Consider the following 14,873-nt stretch of genomic DNA (forward strand, 5'->3'; position numbering starts at 1 on the left):
ATGTCCTTCTCCAGGGACTGATCCCTCCTGATAACATGTCCAAAGTATGTGAGACCATTCTGGCTGAACTTCTTCCAAGACAGGTCTGTTCGTTCTTCTGTCAGTCCGTGGTATATTCTATGTTCTTCGCCAACACTGTAATTCAAAGGCATCAATTCTTCTTCGGTCTTCCTTATTCATTGTCCACCTTTCACATGCATATGAGGTGACTGACAACACCATGGCTTGAGTCAGGCTCACCTTAGTCCTCGAGGTGACATCTTTGCTTTGTAATGCTTTAAAGAAGTCTTCTGCAGCAGATTTGCCCAATGCAATAAGTCATTCAATTTTGTGACAGCAACTTCCTTGGGTGTTGATTGTGGATCCAAAGTAAAATGAAATCCTTGACAAGTTCAGTATTTCCTCCATTTACCATGACGTTGCTTATTAGTCCAGCTGGGAGGGTTTTTGTTTCCTTTAGGAGGCTAGAAGTGCAAATTCAGAGTGCTGGCTCTAGGGGAAGCCTCTCTTTCTGTCTATCCTGGGAGAAGGTCTTTGTCTCTTTTTAGCTTCTATTCCTGGGTTCCTTAGCAATCACATGGTGCGTATCTTCCCCTCTGTTTGTACTTGCTTGCTGAATCTGCTCTTTTATATCTCAAAAGAGATTGATTTAAAAAACACCCTATGCTAATACTGCCTCATTAATGTAACAAAGAACACCCATTCCCAAATGGAATTATAACCACAGTTACAAAAAAAATACATTGCATTGAATCCATTCTGAATCATAGCAACCCTATAGGACAGAGTAGAACCACCCCCTAGGGTTTCCAAGGAGTGGCTGGTGGATTCGAACTGCTGACCTTTTGGTTAGCAGCCGAGCTCTTAACCACTGTGCCACTGGGGCTCCACCACAGGTATAGGGGTTAGGATTTACAACACATATTTCTTGGGGGATACAATTCAATCCGTAACACTGTACCTGGCTCATCCTAAAGATCTCAGTTGGACTCACCTCCTCCAGAAAGCTCTCCTTGAATGCCCTCTGGGTTCACCCAGCCCCTGCACCCCCTGTCCCAGCTCACTCTCTCTCTGGAGCACTGCCTGTTTGCTGCAGTCAGTGTGACAAGTGGGGAGGAAGCTCCAATTCCTCCTGACTTTCTGGCCCTGAACCAAGACTCGATGTCTCTGTGCCTCAGTTTCCTTATCTGCAAAATGAGGGACATGACAACACCTACCCATGCAGAAAGGAGCCCTGGAGGCACAGTGGTTAAATGTTTGGCTACTAACTGAAAGGTTGGTGGTTCGAACCCACCAGCCGCTCTGTGGGAGAAAGATGTGGCAGTCTGCTTCCCTAATGATTACAGCCTTGGAAAGCCTATGGGGCAGTTCTACTCTGTCCTACAGGGTTGCCATGAGTTAGAATCGACTCAAACGCGCTGGGTACCCATGCGGGGAGAGTGCAGGGAAGGGTTAACTCAGCAGGCCTGGGCTGCTCAAACACTGCACAGCCCAGTTTCCAGTTTCCAGGACTGGCCCTTACTTGGCTCCTGAGAGAGAACCCTTGAGCCCGAGGAATATGCTGCCTGATAGGGATGTTTTTGTGTGCCTGAGGCCTTGGCCCCACCCTATCAGTCTGATCTCTAGGGGGCTGGAGACCGAGCAGCTGAGGTCAGTCACGCAGGCCGTCCATGTCTATGTGACTGACCCCAGTAAACAGCCTGGACACCAGGCTCCAGTGAACCTCCCTCTGGGCTTGTTACTGGGAGAATTAGCCACTGTCTGAGCAACTCCACTGGGGGGACACCTGGGAGCTGGTGCCCGGTTTCTCCTGCACTTTGCCCACGTGCCGGTTCCCTATGCTGATTTTAATCTTTATCTTTTTGAAGTAATAAATCACATCTATGAGTGGCACAAATGGTTAGGCACTGGAATACTAACCGAAAGGTGGGCAGTTCAAACCCACCCAGAGGCTCCTTGGAAGACAAGCCTGACGACCTGCTTCGGAAGGGTCGCAGCCCTGAGAAACCTATGGAGCAGTTCTACTCTGCACACATGGGGACCCCATGAGTTAGAACCCACTCAACACAACTAACAACAATAACAAGAATACAACAGCTTTTCTGAGACCTGTGAGACCTGTTAGCAAATCGCTGGGTCTGAGGGTAGTCTTGGCGGCCCCCAACACAAGGAGTTACAAGGATTCAAAGATATGATTCATGCAAGATCCTCCACACAATGCCTAGAACCCAAGAAACGTACAATAGAAGAGATTAATTTTCTCTGTGCCTCAGTTTCCCCCACTACAAAGTGTGGAGTCCCTGGGTGGTGCGAACAGTTAATGTGCTTGGCTGCTAACTGAAAGGTTGGAGTTTGCAGTCCACCCAGTGGTACCTCGGATGAAAGTCCTGGCAATCTACTTCCAAAAAAAACCACCCACTGAAAACTCTATGGGGCCTGTCTGCCTTGAGCATTGTGTTCTATTAAAGAATTATCTATATGACATTGGTGTTAGGTGTCATTGAGTCGATTCTGACTCATAGTGACCCTGTGTACAACAGAACGAAACACTGCCTGGTCCTGTGCCATCCTCACACTCATTGTTATACTTAAGCCCATTGCTGCAACCACTGTGTAAATCCAATTCATTGAGGGTCTTCCTCTTTTTTGCTGACCCACTACTTTACCAAGCATAATGTCCTTCTCCAGGGACTGATCCCTCCCGATAATATGTCCAAAGTATTTGAGATGTAGTCTCACCATCCTTGCTTCTATGGAGCATTCTGGTTGTACTTCTTCCAGGGCAGATGTGTTCATTCTTTTGGCAGTCCATGGTATATTCAATATTCTTCGCCAACACCAAAATTCAAAGGCATCAACTCTTCTTCGGTCTTCCTTATTCCTTGTCCAGCTTTCACATGCATATGAGGCGACTGAAAACACAATGGCTTTGGTCAGGCGTGCCTTAGTCTTCAAGGTGACATCTTTGCTCTTCAACACTTTAAAGAGGTCTTTTGCAGCAGATTCACCCAATGCAATGTGTCTTTTGATTTCTTGACTGCTGCTTCCATGGCTGTTGATTGTGGATCCAAGTAAAATGAAATCCTTGACGACTTCAATCTTTCCCCATTTATCACGATGTTGCTCATTGGTCCAGTTGTGAGGGTTTTTGTTTCCTTTATGTTGAGGTATAATCCATAGTGAAGGCCGTGGTCTTTGATCTTCTTCAGTAAATGCTTCAAGTCCTCTTCACTTTCAGCAAACAAGTTGTGTCATCTGCATAAAGCAGGTTGTTAATGAGTCTTCCTCCAATCCTGATGCCCCGTTCTTCTTCATATAGTCCAGCTTCTCGGATTATCTGCTCAGCATACAGACTGAATAGGTATGGTGACAGTATCTATATGATACTCAAGATCAAATGGGCAGCTCCTGTCCAGAGTCAGGATGAGAACGCAGGAAGAGACAAGAACAGGTAGAATGGACACGGGAAACCCAGGGTGGAAAGGGGGAGTGTGCTGCCACATTGTAGGGATTGCAGCTAATGTCAATAACGATATGTCCATACATTTTTGTATGGGAAATTAACTTGAACTGTAAACTTTTACCCAAAGCACAATAAGAAGAAAGGAAGAATTATCTATATGAGATCAAATTGACAACAGTAATGCAAAAGGTTAAATGAGAAGCTTAGGGGGCAGTGAGTTTATGCTAATGGGGGAGGACAACTCAGAAAAATAAGGGTGGGGATGGTTGCACAACTTGAAGAGTGTAACCAACGCCACTGAATTGTTTATGTAGAAATTTGTTAACCTGATGTACGTTTTGCTGTGTGTATCTTCACCAAAAATTAAAAAAAACGAAAACCCTCTGGAGCCAGCTCTACTCTGACACACCTGGGGTCACCATGAGTCGGGGTAGACTGGACGGCAACTGTGCTCTTAGGGTGGAGGTGCTTATAAGTTAGGGTGAAGAAGTCTTTCCCAAACAAGCCAGGAGAAGTAAGAGCCATCAAGGTGAAGATGGAAAAATCTAATTTATTAAACTCGAAAAAACCTTTGTAGGTCAAAAGACACCACAAATAAACAACGAGGACAAGAGAAGCAGGCGTTTCTCGCAAGAAATTCAAATGTTCAACGAACTGAAAATACACTCAACTCACTAGGGATTACCAGAGAAGTGCAGTCCACATCCCACGTGCTAAGGCTCTCACCTCACAGGCCAGACAGTATCCCCACCTTAAATTAAGGGGTTCTTGTTATCGTTAGCTGCCGTTGTCAGCCTGACTCAGGGCGACCCCATGCACAAGAGAACAAAATGCTGCATGGTCTTGCACCATCCCCGTGATGGGTTTTGGATCGGACTGTTGCGATCCATGGGGTTTTTATTGGCTAACTTTTGGCAATAGATTGCCAGGCCTTTCTTCCTAGTCTATCTTAGTCTGCAAGCTCTGCTGAAAGCTATATTCAGCATCATAGTAACAAGTAAACCTCCACTGACAGACAGGTGGTGGCTGCTCATAAAGTGCACTGGTTGGGAATTGAACCAGGGTCTCCCGCATAGAAGGCAATATGAAGAACACCTACAAATCGCTATGAAAAAAGACTGAACAACCTCATATAAAAATGGATGTGGTAATGGTTAGATGCTAAAAAATAGAAATTTTAAGTAAAAAAAAAAAAAATGGATCCAGTAGCTTAAATAATGGTCCCTGTTATGGATTTTTTTAATTGCGTCCCCCCAAAATACATGTTGTAAATCTTAAGGTCTCTATTTCTGGTTACAACCCCATTTGGGAATGGATTTTCTTTGTTATGTTAATGAGGCAGTATTAGTGTAGGATGTATCTTAAATCAATCTCTTTAGAGATATGAAAAGAGCACATGAGAGACAGAAGCAAGCAGAGACCTGGGGGAGGAAAGACGCCATGACACATGAAGATCACCAAGGAACCAAGGAACAAGAGCCGGGGCCCTGAATTCAGACTTCTAGCCTCCTAAACCATGAGAAAATAAATTTGTTAAAGCCACCCACTCGTGGTGTTTCTGTTACAGCAGCACTAGACGGCTAAGGCATCATTCAAAACGCGATGGTGCTGGCACAGGATGGACAAATGGATCACGGAACTGGACTGAGGCAGACGCTCCTGGGTGGAGGGGACGTGGGGGACGCTAGTGCACCGGCCTGGGTGTGGAGGGGTAAAGACGCCATGTACCCAGCTGGCCAAAGGGCGCACACATCTGCGCCATCTTTCTAAGTGCTCAGAACAAAACCCTCCAAGTCATCAGTAAGTTTCTGCAGTAAATCCTGTCTGATCCAACGTTGAGATATTGATAGACTCAGAATCCCACTTCTCCCCAACTCTAATGTCTCCACCATCACCTCCTACCTGGACCACTGCATTGGTCACCTCCTCCCTGAGCTCCCTGCTTCGGTCCTCGCCCCCACAGTCTGTTCCCCATACCGCCACCAGGGGGCGCCCGTTAGAAATAAATCAGCTCACGTCCTGCTGCTCAAAGCCCTCCTTGGCTCCCTCATCACTCAGAGTAAAAGCTGCTGTCCTCCCTGTACCCACTTTATATATATATATATATGTATGTATGTATGTATCATACACAAACCAGTTGCCATTGAATCAACGCCGACTCATGGCAACCCTGTGTGTGTCACAGTACAACTATGCTTCGTAGGGTTTTCAATGGTTGACTTTTTAGCAGATCGCCAAGCCTTTCTTCCTAGGCACCTCTGGGTGGACTTGAACCTCCAACCTTTCAGTTAGCAGCCGAGCATGTTAATTGTTTCCACTACCCAGGGACTCCATCTAATACATATATACGTATAAACTTTTCTTTATGAAATAGAATAAAGAATAGAAAGTGTTTAACAGTACATTGTACATGGTCAGGACAATTATTGTTTATCGAAGCTTTTCCTCCAATAAGATATAAAATATGTTTCCAAGAAGTGGCTGGTGGATTCAAACTGCCGACGTTTTGGTTAGCAGCCAAGCTTTAAACCGCTGCTCCACCAGGGCTCCAATGATATATATACATACACATATAGGATATTACATCGTGTTACATATTACATAAAATATATAGTCTATCATATACTTTGTAGCAATACATACATACTATACGATATTTATAATACATATATAGAGTGGCGCCCTGGCAGCGCAGTGGTTAAGAGCTCAGCCGCTAACCAAAAGGTCAGCAGTTCAAATCCACTGGCTGCTCGTTAGAAACCCTATGGGGGAGTTCTACTCAGTCCTATAGGGTTGCTACGGGTCAGAATCGACTACTTGATGGCAACAGGTTTTTCAGTTTTTATATAGGGTGGCTATAAGGGTTGCTATAAGTCAGAATGTACTTGATGGCAGTGGAGTTTTTTTTTTTAATAAACACATCAAAATTTAATACGGAAACATTAATACTGTTAGTTTCCAAGCACAGATGACACTCCCCATTAACTCCGTATTTTGTCAAAGAAACAATTCCAAGTCCCATCTGCCCCCTGTTACTCTCCCCTAGCCCAACAGGATCTAGCCTATAGATTTTTATAGTGAGCTAAATTAAATTCTAGTATCTTCACTATTACTAGAATCTTTTGAGATTAAAGTCATTTACACAACTGCATATATTACGTGCCCTTCAGGGGCGCACAGACGTATAGAAGAAATACAACTGCTGATGGTGGACAGTGGCAAACACTACAGATGCTGTCTTCAGGCACAAGTGACCTTTCCCACTCAGTGCACCTTTATGGAGATGTGTTTCATAGCCTCTGTCGCTTCTGTGGCACCCTGCTTAGGTCGTCGTCTTTTTCAGGTGTCCAGCACAATGCTGCAGAACCGCCACATTTTAAAGACCTTCACTGCGCTCACACGGATTTTCTGGTCCAGGATACGCGCTCGCTCATTCATCAAAGTGTTTAATTCTTGGTGAACTCTTAACATGCTACTGTTTACTTTTGATTTGCTCCTTATTTTTGTTTCCAACTTAGCACTGAAATAACTTTTAAGATCTGAGCTCTCTAGATCTCCTCACATTGTTTCACTTCATCTAAGCTCAGTCTAGTTCCTGACCTCTTGGCTGCCCTCTTTTCTGTTCCTGTTTTGTCCGGGAATCAATTGCTTCAGCTCATGGAAAAGAATACGCATTTGCTGAACGTGGACAGCTCTCTGTTCTGATCCTGGTTCGGTTTGCTGCCTCTTCGTGACCTGGCTGACTACATGGGAACCTTGGTTGAATACCTGGTCACTTCCCCTGTTCGTTTCCTAGACTGCTTCCTAGGGGTTTACTACTGGTTTCCAGGATTCACGAAATGTCACACAGAAATCTGGAGGTTTGCCATCTGCAATGGGCTACTTACTACGCCCTTGCTTAGCAAAAGCAGACTGAAAACCAAACACTGAGAGTTTGTGACTCTTCTTTTCTGAAAAGCGACAGGGTGAAGCACTTAGAAACGAGAAAGCCAGCAGAGGTCGCTACACGGACGGCTAGAGGATTAAACCGATTGCCTTTATTTTGTTTCAGTAAATACAGTTCAATAAAACAATACCCAGCGGCTGTCGAATTGACTCTGACTCATGGCGACCCCACGTGTGTCACAGTAGAACTGTGCTCCATGGGCTTTTCCGTGGCTGATTTTTTTTTTTTAATTTGTGCTTTAAGTGAAAGCTTACCAATCAAGTCAGTCTCTCACACAAAAATTTATATACACCTTGCTATGTACTCCTAGTTGCTCTCCCCCTAATGAGACAGCACACTCCTCCTCTCCACCCTGTATTCCCCATGTCCATCCAGCCAGCTCCTGGCCCCCTCTGCCTTCTTATCACCCCTCCAGACAGGAGCTGCCCACATAGTCTCATGTGTCCACTTGAGCCAAGAAGCTCACTCCTCACCAGTATCATTTTCTGTCTTATAGTCCAGTCCAATCCCCGTCTGAAAAGTTGGCTTTGGGAATGGTTGGAAATGGATTTTTTAAGGAGCTGTGGTGTCGCAAGGATTAAGCACTCAGCTACTAACTGAAAGAAAGGTTGTCAGTTCAGACCCACCCAGCAGCTGCTCCGCAGAAGACAGACTTGGCGATCTGCTCCTGTAAAGATTACAGCCTAGAAAACCCTATGGGGTAGTTCTACTCTGTCACATGGGGTCACTATGAGTCAGAATCAACATGATGGCACCTAACAAAATTAGCGATCCCTGGTGGCACAGTAGTTAAGGTGCTCGACTGCTAACCGAAAGGTCAGTGGTTCGAAACCCCCAGCGGCTCCACAGGAGAAAGATGTCGCAGTCAGCTTCCACAGAGACTTACAGCCTTGGAAACCCTACAGGGTTGTCATGAGTCAGAATTGACTTGATGATGGTGGGTTTTTTGGGTTACAACAACATAGAGTGAATTATGAATTATTATACAGATATATAAGGTGGATTATATAAACTATATTTTTTATTGTGGCTTGTTATAGACTGAGATCCAGATGCTGAGATTTGCATACAGGAGTTGGGGAGCACTCCCGGGACAGCTCCCGTGGGGAGGCAGGACTGGGCAGGGAAGCTGAGAGGCCTCAGCTCTGGCGAGCTCTGGAGCGGGTAGGGCCCTGCCGAGTTGTGTCAGCTAAGGCATGGGGGCCAGGCCTTCGGCCATCTGACTCTTTTGCCCACCCCTCTCTCCTCACTTATTCTATTCCAGGGGTCAGCAAGCTTTTTCTGTACAGGGCTAAATATTTTCGACTTCACTGTGATTTCTGTTGCAGCTACTCAACTCTGCCCCTACAACCCCAAAGCAGCCATAGAAAACATGGGAACAAATGAGCATGATTGTGTTGCAATAAAACTTCACTTATAAAGACGGGAAGGGGGGTAGGGGCTGGCTGGATTTGGCCCGAGGGCCACGGTTTGCTAACTCCTGCTCAATTCTGATAGCTGCAGCCTCTTGCTGTTCTAGAAGTAGGCCACCCCACCTGCCTCAGAGCCTCTGCAGTTACTAATATCCTTCCTCTATTGCTCTTGTTCCATTGCTGCTGCCTTTTTGGTTCATCTCAGGTGGCACCTCCTCTCGCAGCCCTCCCTGACCCCGTGATCTAAATCAGCCATCTCCGTCACTCCAACCCCTCCCTGCTTTATTTCCCTCCTCAGCACCCCATCACTGGTCACCTCTTTACTTCTCTAATGTCCGTCTCCTACACTGAAATGGCAGCTCTGTGACAGCAGGGCCTGTCTCCTTCGGGGCTGACTGAGCCCTGAATAGCTCTAGAATGGAGCCGGGCACACAGTAGGTGCTCAACCATTTGTCCAGTGAACGGCTGGATGATGCCCACCCCGAGTCTCCTTGGGGCATGCCTCCCCACCTCCTCTGTCCATGCTGACTCCTGCCCCAAGACCTTTAGAATGGGGGACCAAGGCCTGGTGTAAAAACAGGGGGCGGGGGTGAGAGACAGTGTCTGACTTCCTCTAAGTTCACAACCCACCCAAACCAAACCCACTGCCGTCGAGTAGATTCTGACTCCTAGCAACCCTATAGAACAGAGTAGAACTGCCCCATAGACTTTCCAAGGTGCCCCCTGTGGATTTGAACTGCCGACCTCTTGGTTAGCAGCCATAGCACTTAACCACTACGCCACCAGGGTTTCCAAGTTCACAACAGGGAAGGGAAATCAAGATCAACAGCCCAAGTCTGATCCGTATGAGGCGGAGGTCAGACATGCTTCCTCTCTGCACCATCTTTACCAATTCTGACACCAATCAGCCCTCCCACGGCACTCTATACTTCTCCGCTGGGTTGGATAATTCATTGCAGTGGCCACACAGAGCTCACAGACCATACTCACGATTCCGGGGTTTATGAGCGAAGAACAGGTTACAGTTCAAGGCTCAGGAACACTCAGGATACAGTTCTTCCATCAGGACAGCCTCTTCCCAGTCATGCTCGCAGGCACACTTCTCTTTGGCTCTAGGCCTCTGCCCAAAGGCACTCAGCTTTCTCAATCCGTGGGCCAGGAAGTCCACCATGCTGTCTCCTGATGTGGGGTCTCTCCTGCCACCACTTCTCACCGTCTTCAGAGTTACAGTTCTCTCTCTCTCTCTGTCTCCTGGTTCCAGGAGCTTAGCACAGGGACCCCAGGTCCAAAGGACATGCTGGCTCCTGGCTGTTTTCCCTTGGTGGTGGTGGGATCTTCTCTCTCCCACCTCTGGGGTGGCTCATTTCAAACCCAGCAGGATGGCAAAGCTGACCAATCCCCTTGGTGGGCCACCATTCCCCTATCACACAGTCCCACCCAGTCACTTGGGTGGGAGTTACAAGACCACAGCTAGAAAGCCCACACAAGAGTGATCCATTGCACTGCACCAGCTGGGCCAATGGAGCTGGCAGGAACTTAGATGAAGTCCGTTTCACTTGGTGGCTCTCAGCCTTCTTGACATTTGCTAGGCAAGGGCCTGCCAGAGAGAGGCCAGCACAGGGGACAGCAGGGCTGTAGGCTAGGAGCAGGAGAGGCAGAGCCCTGGGACTATGTTCCATTTGTCCTGAGACAGTGAGAACGGGTTTCTGTTCCTAACACCCCAAAGTCTTGAGTCACTCAGGAAGGAAGGAGTCTGGATTCAGGCCCACCTCATCATCCCAAATAACGGTAAAGGACTTGCGTGTGTATGTGTGTGCATGTATCTGTGTGTTTATGGGCTTGTGTGAGTGTGAGGAACCACTGGAAAACACATGTCTACATGTGCCTTGAGTCTTCCCCCCAGGCTGTGAGCCTCGTGAGGACAGGATCAGGGCTGCCTCAGTCACCCCTGTCTCCAAGCACATAGCGAGCAATTTGGTGAAAGTTTGTTGACTAAAAAAATGAACGAAGGACATTTTTCTAAGGTTAATAAGGATTTTTTAAATATGGACGAACATACATAAACTTGAAGATGGCCAAATTCATTTCTACAAATTTATTGTAGCCCCCTCCCCAAATATCACAAGTGTACACAAACACTTAGCCAGTAGGACAGAGAACGATGAGCCACCCTGTGCCGCGGCTACAAGCGTCCTTAGGAGGTTCTTTCCACTTTAACGCCCCCCTCCACCCACACCCCTGCCCCTGTGGGTGGAGCTGTGACTCTGGATCCCACAAGGGCTGGCCAAGTATGAAGACATAGCGGGGCTGAGTTTTAAGTGACAGATGTAAGAACAGGTCCCCCCACCGGCCCCCGCCATGGCACAGTGAGAAGGAGCTTCGGGGCTCTGGCCCAGACTGCCCGCCCCCACATCCCACTTCTGCAGTGAACCTGCCTGTGCAACCTGGGGCAAGTGACTTTCCGTCTCTGTGCCTCAGTTTCCTCATTAATGAAATGGAGAAAACCACGTGGGGATTCTGTAAAGCACTTTAGAACAGTGCCTGGCACCTAGCCAGAGGCAATCAGTTTTAGCTGTTTAAGACTACGACTGCTATTTGTTGACATGATGGGGGGCGAGGGATCATAGCCCCTCACTTCCAGCTCCCCAGGCTCCAGAAAAATGAGTTGGTGTCAGAATGGGCCCCCCAGGGGTAACCATGGACACCAGGCACTGAGCCTGCTCCCCTGGCTCCATCCCTCCCCCCACTTCATGCAGTGGCATTTCTTTCCTTCCTCCCCTCATCATTTCACCCACTCAGGTCACTCCCAGTCTTGGGGGACATTTATACCTCAGCTCCTCCACACAAGCTTCCCTCCCTCTTCTAGAAGCAATTAAGATTCTGTTTCAGAACCCCCATTCTTAGGTTTTCTATTTGGGTAGGTCTTCTGCCCCAGGTCATTTTTAACCCGCCAACCCCAAGAAGTAAGGTGAAGGGGAAAGGAAATGGGGGACAGCCCCGCCCCACCCATCTTCACCTGGAGCTTCTCAGGAATCTGGTTTACTAAGTGCCAACATCTCTGGCACCGGAGAAAGATGTGGCAGTCTACTTCTGTAAAGATGACAGCCTTGGTAACCCTCTGGGGCAGTTATATACAGCTGCTGTGAGTCGAAATCAACTCGATGCCAACTGGTAAGATCTCTGGTATGATGGGGTCCTCTGGTAGGGGAGTGAGGAGCCCCCATTCTCACCACTTCCGCTGGGATGCCCTGGGCCAGTGTAGAGAACCCTCCCCCTAGCAACCTGCCTTCCTCTAATCTTCTTCCTTCTTGCCTGAAACAGCACCCTCAGGCACCCGCACCCAGGATAACCCGGCCCTCCTGTCAGCCTCTCTCCCTTGAGCCTCACACTCTGCTCCTACCGCTGCCCTGCCCTGGAGGAAGGTGCCAGGGGCAGTCCTTCATCTGTGGGGCATTGGGCAAGTCTCCTTGCTTTCACTGGGCCTCGGTTTCCCCATCTGGGAAAGGGCTCATAGGATGGCTCTGCCCCTACTCCCATCATAATCCTCCCAGCTTCTCCCCTAATTTTAAGGAGCCTCGTACCCATTTTGGAAGCCTGCAGAAGGATGTGTTCTCAGACATGCCCTTAAGATGACTTCTCACCCCTGGGCTCCTTTCATTAGGACACATTTGCTTAACTGCAAACAGAGTTCAGACTAGGGGAGCTCCCACGCCTCCCCCAATCCTGGAAGAGATCCCAAGTGGGAGGGAAGTGGATCTCGGAAGTAGACTGTTCCTCTCACCATGTGAGAAAACCCCAATGCCCCACAGGGTTGGCGGGGATACTTTTCCCTTCCTGGGGTCCTGGAGTACTCTTGGGTGGGAGGTGTAGTGGTTTGAACAGTGGCCCCCAAAAAGACAGGTCCCCGTCCTAAGCCCCAGAACCTGTGAATGTGAGCCTATTCGGAAAACGGGTCTTTGCAAGTACGATTAAGTGAATGATCTTAAGAGGAGAACACCCTGGATTTAGAGTGGGCCTAACTCCAACGAAAGGAGCCCTGGTGACACAGCGGGTAAGTGCGCAGCTGCTAACCGAAATGTCAGTGGTTTGAAACCACCAGCGGCTCCATGGGAGAAAGACGTGGCAGTCTGCTTCTCAAAAGATTACAGCCTTGGAGACCCTATGAGGCAGTTCTACTGTGTCCTGTAGGATTGCCATGAGTTGCAATCGACTTGAGGGCAACGGGTTCAACTTCAATGGCAGGTGTTTGTGAGAGACAGGAGAGGAGACGGCCATATGAAGACGGAGGCAGAGATTGGCGTTATGCAGCCAAGAGCCAAGAGCCAAGAGACGCCTAGCACCACCAGAAGGTAGCGGAGGCGAGGAAGGACCCTCCCCTAGAGCCTGTAGAGTGAGCCCAGTCTCGAACTTCTGGCCTCCAGAACTGTAAGAAACTAAATTCCTCTTGTTCTAAGTCACCAAGTTTGCAGTGATTTGGGAGGGCGGCCCCAGGACACTCACACAGAGGTCAGAACAACTGGAAGAGTGTCCTGGGTGGGGGTGGGGCTCTGGGGCTGTGGTGGTGGGTGGGCACCACTGCATGAAGGGGGCGGTGGGACCAGCCCAGCCCTGAGGCAGGGAAGAGAGCTCACAGATCAATGTACCTGGATGGAAGATGGGAGGATGTGACAATCTACTTCACGCTGTCGGGGAGGGGGCTGGCAGGCCCCTGAGAAAGGCCACTGAAGAGGATGGCGTGGGAGGAAGGTGGGAAAGGACAGTCAGACAGTACAAGGTCTAGGGGCTTTGGGACAGGTAAGCGGGGCTGAGATTAACACACTGCAGGGATGACGCCTAATCAGGCTCTAATTTCCCACCCCAAAGGGCCATGTCCTGCTAGAATGGATCACAGAAGGGGTACTTATGGGGCGAGAGGATTGTGCCAGACTGAAGAACGAGGAGGCCCGTTGGAACAATCCACCATCCCAGTGGAAGGTGCCATGGGTCAGGTTAATGGAGAAGACATAATGGCTCGGTGGAGGGTGCTGCCCAGCTGGAGCCCACCTTAGAAGATGAGGTGAGAGAAGGTAATTGAAAGACAGTGCATTTTCTTACAATGGCCTGTACCAGTGGACCAAAGGAAGGGGCGTTCTGCGGTAATGAGAACGACCTAGAAATAGGTAACGCTGATCATGTAAACGGGGGTGTGCTAACTTAATGACTGGTTGATTAGGCTCTACTCCTACTCCTGGGTTCCATTTTTCTTTCGCCAGAAGAGGGAGCGCAACGTCCTGGGGGCTGGGACCTTGTAGGTCTGGTGGTTTAGGGTGGATGGGGGGAGGTGCACTGTGGACGGTACCACTCAGCCAGATGTTGGGGGCTGGTCCCAGGGGAAGATACCACTGGTCTGGTCACTAGGGGGGTGGCCGAATGCCAAGTTGAATCAGCCTCAGTCCAAGATCCTGGTGGTTTCCGCTGGGCCAGTGCAGGCAGGGGTGGTATGGGGGAGAAGGCCACGTGGAGCGCCCGGCACAAGTCCAAGTCTAGGTTCCAACTGTCTCCTATTTCTCGCACGTGGTTGCTGCTTGGGTTGCAGGTGCTGCCCGGGTACCAGGCGCTTTCTGCGTCGAGGGAGGTCTGTCCGGGGAGCAGACCTGGGGGTGCACCTCCTGCAGCTGGGCCCGCAACTCCTCCACGGCGCTCTGCGATGGCACCGCCTGCATTTGCGCCTGCAGCGCCTCGAGGGTGAGCGCCAGGCGGCCCACCTCGTCCTGCAGCGCGTTCCAGGCGGCGCGCTGCTCCTCCTCTTTGTTGCGCTGTTGCATCTGGTGGCGCCAATACTCCAGCACCAGGCAGCCGCCGCCCACAATGAAGATGGTGGCCTCGCCCAGCAGCTCGGCACCCAGCTCGGCGGCCGCCTCCTCATTCAACGGCTTGACGGCTGCGCCCCGGAAGCCCATGATGCGCATCTTGGTCCGCATCTCCACCCAGTGGTACACTGCAGGGGAAGACAGGGGTCAGGCTGCGCTCGGGGAGTCCCCTGCAAGCCCCGCCCCTCCGTGCTTAGGTATTC

General features: G+C 49.3%; 2 protein-coding genes across 2 annotated transcripts in view; both read right to left on the reverse strand.

Moving 5' to 3' along the window:
- OPA3 (outer mitochondrial membrane lipid metabolism regulator OPA3) overlaps positions 1 to 14,873 on the reverse strand; it is a 98,846-nt gene that overhangs the window by 37,444 nt on the left and 46,529 nt on the right. The window lies entirely within an intron of this gene.
- Positions 10,902 to 14,873, reverse strand: part of LOC100675353 (OPA3, outer mitochondrial membrane lipid metabolism regulator) — a 57,029-nt gene continuing 53,057 nt past the window's right edge. Inside the window, exon 2 of the mRNA XM_003406460.4 lies at positions 10,902 to 14,798. Within this exon, the coding sequence (XP_003406508.3) occupies positions 14,362 to 14,798 (437 nt within the window). The 3' untranslated portion in view covers positions 10,902 to 14,361. The remainder of the gene's footprint in view (positions 14,799 to 14,873) is intronic.

This window comes from Loxodonta africana, chromosome 11 (genome assembly GCF_030014295.1).
Source record: "Loxodonta africana isolate mLoxAfr1 chromosome 11, mLoxAfr1.hap2, whole genome shotgun sequence".
Classification (NCBI taxonomy): Eukaryota; Metazoa; Chordata; class Mammalia; order Proboscidea; family Elephantidae; genus Loxodonta; species Loxodonta africana.